This window comes from Centruroides sculpturatus, unplaced genomic scaffold (genome assembly GCF_000671375.1).
Source record: "Centruroides sculpturatus isolate CEXI.00-Female unplaced genomic scaffold, Cexi_2.0 scaffold226, whole genome shotgun sequence".
NCBI lineage: Eukaryota > Metazoa > Arthropoda > Arachnida > Scorpiones > Buthidae > Centruroides > Centruroides sculpturatus.
This window is the reverse complement of record NW_019384525.1, coordinates 108955-114954: the sequence shown is the minus strand read 5'-3', so window position 1 is coordinate 114954 and position 6000 is coordinate 108955. Positions and strand designations below refer to the sequence as shown.

The window sequence follows — 6000 nt, the reverse complement described above, 5'->3', positions numbered from 1 at the left end:
AGATTCCTATAACGTGGAAAAAAATTGCAACAGTATTCGTATAAGGATGCTAAAAGAAACTCATAAAATGTCGTCACCGACTCGTGTCGCGACAGGATTGGTCGAATCTGGACCAATAGTGGATGAGCAGCCAAACTACTTTACGTTGTCCAGCGCCACGCTACGGAGAGTTTAGGCAGGTAAATTGAGTTTACTATCGTCTGTACAGTATTATATATAAATTAGGTACTGTATATATAATTATATATTAACTTAATGTATTGTAACTTTATTATCTATATCTATCTATCTATCTATCTATCTATCTATATATATATATAAAAATGGACGTGTGTGTCCCTATATGTCACTTTTCAGCCAAAACTACACATCGCACATGAATGGTGTTTGTATGTGGTAGTAGCCCCAAGTCTCCATTCGTGCACTATGGTGCTTGCATCTCGATAGCTATAAGGGTGCGGGAGATATGGGGGCTTAAAGTGGTTGACATCGAAGATTTTCTATTTTGATTTTAAAAATGTTCACACCATTTTAAATTTGAATTTGTATTCGAATTCGAATTGATTCGATTATAGAACGATTGTAAACGTTCCAGAAAATTGATCAAATTGAAAATAGTTCATTTGACTGGACGTAAAAATTTTCTAATTAGTCTGGAAACAGGGGACCTAATTCTTGCATTCTGTGCTATAAGGGTTTGGGAGATATGGGGTTGAAAGTGGTTGACTTCGAAGATGTGTAACAATGGAAGTGTTAACAGTGGAAGTGTTAACAATGGAAGTGTTGAGTAACAAAGGAAGTATTAATATAAAGTGGCAGGCAAGATTTACAGGCGGTTTATTGCAAACATATTTTTAGACTCACGTAAAAATTCTCTAATTAGTCTGGAAATGGTGGACCTAATTCTTGCATTCTATGAAAACGGGTAAGATTGGCTATAATGTAATTATCTTAATCTTCAATATTGTTACTTTTTGCCCAGCAAAGCGGGTCCTTGCAGCTAGATTCTAGATTAATTAGAAAAACAGTCTTTTATATATATATATAAAAAAACTATATTACAAATGTACGAACAAATAAAAACCCAGCAAAGCGGGTCCTTGCAGCTAGTTGTTTATATAATATAGGATTTATATAATTAGTGTTCATATATTTTGAAAAATCAAATTATGTACAGGTATCCCTCGATTTAATGCAGTTAATTAATCTCTTGATCCTTTTGCATATATGAAAATCACATTAATCAAAGTATGGTATCTGTGTCGAGTAAAGACGACTGGTAAAACAACATAAATTAAAACTTCTGCCACATATGTGAAGGGATTGCCGAAATTAATTTTGAGTGTTAATCAAATCCTACACTGAGCAAAACTGTGTTAAGCAAGAGATACCTGTAATTGTATAAGTACCAAATGGATAAAATTTGAATGTTTATTTTTAAAATTTAAAATATTTGAACGAACTGCTCAAAGACTTATTTTTCTGTTTATTACATTAATTACATAAATTATTTAATTATATAAATAAATTGATTATTATTATAGTGTTATATTATATTGGTATATTAATATAATTAATATTATAATATTGATATAATATATATATATATATTAAATATTGATATAGTTAATATTATATTGATATTGACTGACTAGATTCTTTTATTTTACAGGGTTTGAGACGCTGTGTTCGTCTGTTATTAGATAATGGAGCACTTTGGCATCAGAAAGATATTTATGGTGTAACTCCATTGCACTTAGCTGCAAGAGCCTCTTCTCCAAAATGTTTAGAATTAATTAGTAAAGAAGTACAGTTTGGTCAAACAGATATTGAAGATAGCAGTAAGGTTAGGTTTTAAATAATCATTTAAAATATTATTAATCCTTATACAGTAAACACTCTTATCCATCAGGTTATAGGATATGATACAGTATGATACAATATATACATTTATTTATAAGTGTGTGTATGTCTTTTCAAGAAACTGAAAATTTTTAATACAAGATACAAGTATATATTTAAGAAAGTCAGAAATGTTTTGTTTTCTTAAAAGACTCATTTTTTTTTCAGTTAAATTCTTCATTTTTTTATAACATTAAAATATGTGTTTGATCTGCCTCTTGCTTGTCATACCAAGAAATGCAATTATTTAGCATCTTTTCTGCTTCACAGTGGCTAGTGACATGGTTTATATTGGACTATTAACTGTATTCTCTCTCATTTCTCATTAATTAATTTTATTAAAATAACATAAGTTACATTTCCTGATTTCGCTGAGCATTATCAGGATTTAAAAACACTAAGTAATTATGACAATGAATACAGCATAAATAACAAGCATTAAGAGCAAAATTGTACAATGAAGGGATGGCAACAAGGATATTAAACAATGGTAGATACAGAGTAATTACATGCACAGAGTTTAGAGTATACATCAAAGAAGACTGCCTTTAAAGCCATCACAGATATTTTTATATAACGTAATATGCATAAGGATGCCCGACAGCAAACATCATACATTATAGTTGATTGAATGTATACAAGTGTAATATACAATATACTCAAAATGAATTGTAACAGGTGCAACAGAGAATATAAGAACATAAAATACAGTAACTACTAGAAGTATCTAGTATAGAGCAATGGTTACAAGGTAATATATACAGGCATAATATATATTTATACAAGTAAACATTTTATGAAAAAATAAGATAGTGTAAAATATACAGTAACAATTAAAAGTAAGGCTAGGACTCCACTACCGTAAAAACGGCGTAAAAACCCCTCGCCGTAAAAGCTTTTAATCACGTGACTCTGATATCTTACGCTTGAGCAGGCCGTAAAACCAGCGTAAAAGCGAGTTGAGCTATGTTCAACTTTCGACGTGAATACGGCCGTAAAGAGGTACCTTCCACCAATCAGAAAGTCAGCGAAATCTAGGTCATCGCGACACGGAGCTAAAATGGTGGAAAACGAGCTTTTGTGTACGTTCCCTCGTGGCTACTCTAGAATAGATCCGGAAAGATTTATCGAAAACATCCAAAAGTATTCGTGTATCTATGACAAGAGGTAACCTGATTATAATAACGGATACCAAAGGAAATCCTTCAATTTAGAGGAGTATATAATAAAAAAGCTAAGTTTATAAGTGCTGTATATTATCTTAATAATACAATAATAAAAGTTAGTATATGAAAGTAAAGATATTATTTTTACTACATTTGTAATTATAGTACAGAAAAAACTCGTAGAATATAATCATTGTCTTTATATCGATACATCACGTATACAACAGTCTTTCGTTTCTACCAATTCACGTGCGAAGAAGTATTTACTTTCGACACTTGGGGCAGCACCGTTGCCGTAAAAACTTTGCGTTAGCCGGACCTCCACCGTAATCCGAGCGCAAACGCAAATAGGTCACGTGATTAAAAGCTTTTACGGCAAGGGGTTTTTACGCCGTTTTTACGGTAGTGGAGTCCTAGCCTAACAAAGATAAAATAAAATTAGAATCATAACAATTAAGTGCAAGTTAACAAATTATAAAAGAAGCAAACAGCAGAAGTGCAAAAATATCATAGATGATACATATCATATAGAAATGAGTATATATACAAACTATAATATATAATAATAAGACAATATAGTATAAAGAAGTAACAATCATTTGCACCAAAGTACTTATGTTTTGGCCACAAGAAAATCTGCTAGTAGTTGAGCAATGGAAGTTGAACAATGTTTTCAACACCACTGAACTCCGCCAAGCATATGTGCATAATATTCCGACACAGTAAGACCCACCATAAGTTGAAGGATTATCTTCATGCTGCAGAATTTATATTCACTAGAAGTTGAAGAAACTACATCCACACCACAATTATTTCAATAGCAAGGAAACTACTGTAAATCACAGAAATTTCAACCACACAGCTATAAACTGGTAAACATCGAGACGATCATACCTAGACGATCACATTACAATGGCGCACCAGAATAGAACACATAATATAATACACAAGTACACCACAAAGCATGGATTGATGTAGAGTTGATGCAGAAAACAGTCCAGTAGAAAAATGTAAGTTCCTTCCAGTTTCAGTAAAATCAAGCAATTACAATAAATGTAATAACATGTATCAACTTCAAACACGAACTGTTGTAGCATGACAAAAATAGTTTCACCAGGTATTACCACAGAGAAACAGTAGCAGTGCGTCAAGTATATCTCCACCAGTAGAAACCACAGAATTACCCAGAGTGTCAGCCACAAGAAAATGTACACAAAGATGCCAAGTATACTACTGCAACAACTAAAGTCCAGCAAACACAATAACCACCAATAACACAATATGCTTAAAGTGGTATGGCATTAGCACAGTGTGCAGTCCAATTAGTAGTATATACATTCCCACTAGTCACAGTAAAGTCCAGAAGAAAGTGAAAAAGAATTTCTTCTTAAGTGACATTTGTTCTGTAGATGTGCAATTATGACCACAAGGTGCAAGACCAAAAGTGAAAAGCCAGGAAACTATCGTAATCTACAATCTGCTGCAGTTGAATTTTAAACAAACCACAAGATCCCTAAGTTTAAGTGAGGAGATCACTTCCAACACCAGAAGATTTAAACAAGGATGAGAAAAGCAGTGAAGGATACAAACGAGAAATCAAATTAAGCCTTACCAAGTGTATACTATTAACAACGTGTTAATTTTCTAGAAAAGGACATTAAGAAATTATTGTAACTCGAAAATACTTTTCAAATATCTGAACAAGTAAATTGTAAGTTTCCTTATCTGAAGTAAGGTCTTGAGCATCACACGGCTAAGAACAATTTTTACTTGTTAGAAGAGTGTGTAACTGATGTCTTTCAATCTCAGTCATGAGGCATTCTAAAATATAATGGAAACTACTGTCAATGGTATTGCAAACAGGACACAGACTGTTATTACGCAAGGTAAAGCGAGCAAGATATGAATTAAAACAGCCATGACCGGTGTAAAATTGTATAGAGTGGTGAATAACTTTAATCCAAGTGTTCTGCAAAAATTTCAATATATCAGGAAAAAACTGTTTCATAACTGAGGTGTTGGCATCCCAACTATGCTGCCACTCCACAAGCAAATCGTTCCAAAGGACCTTTTTCAGCAGTTTTGTTGAAATCATATTGTAACTGATAGAGATGTTCTGGTCAGCTGCTGCCATTTTAGCAAGTTAATCTGCCCGATCATTGCCGTAGTCATTACAATGTGATTTCATCCAATTAAAATAATACTCATTATCAGACTCAATTAACAGTCTTTGAATACTAAAGACCAGAGGATGAACAGACTTCCTCCGAATTGTAGAGAGAGAAGACAGTGAATTAGTAATGATTGCAATTTTGGCATTATTGAGAGCCCATTCACACCACTCGATCGCCTGTAAAATAGCATATAACTCTGCCTGAAAAATGCTACAAAGTGGACCAAGCCTAAAAACATTATAGTAAATTTCAATATTGTTGCAAAAAGCAACGAAATTAGCACCAGCATGACAGTCACATTTCGAACCATCAGTAAAAATTTTAATGGCACATCTAGTAGAAGGAGCCTCAATAAATCTGATGTTAGTGTAGGGCAGGGGTTGCCAAACTTTTTTAACTGTCGACCCCCAACCACTTTCCATAACCTCACATTGACCCCCACTAAAGTTTTATTATAAGTGTAAGTGTATGAGCAAAATAAAAAAATGTTCTGATCTCTGATATCTGTATAAGCAAAAAATAAAAAGGTTGTAACCCATTGCTGCATCGACTCCCTAATCGACCCCCTAGCTGCATTGACCTCTGGGGGTCGATATAGACCACTTTGGCAACCCCTGGTGTAGGGGCTAAAAGTGTCTTTATAAGGAATATTTTTCTCCCAGCTTTTCTTGGTGAAGGAGTTTGACATAGAGGTAAGGTAATTACCACATTTGACTTTCCAAATTTTTTGTAAGTAGTTAATGTATTTCTCAATAGGT

At 33.2% G+C, this 6000-nt stretch overlaps 1 protein-coding gene across 3 annotated transcripts in view; it reads left to right on the top strand.

Moving 5' to 3' along the window:
* LOC111622847 (inversin-like) overlaps nt 1-6000 on the top strand; it is an 88719-nt gene that overhangs the window by 2675 nt on the left and 80044 nt on the right. For all 3 annotated transcript variants that reach the window (XR_002756349.1, XM_023365269.1, XM_023365270.1), the window contains exon 3: nt 1673-1846. Coding sequence is in view for 2 of the 3 variants with exons in the window: in XM_023365269.1 (XP_023221037.1) it covers nt 1673-1846 (174 nt within the window). In the remaining variant the exon portion in view is untranslated. The remainder of the gene's footprint in view (nt 1-1672; nt 1847-6000) is intronic.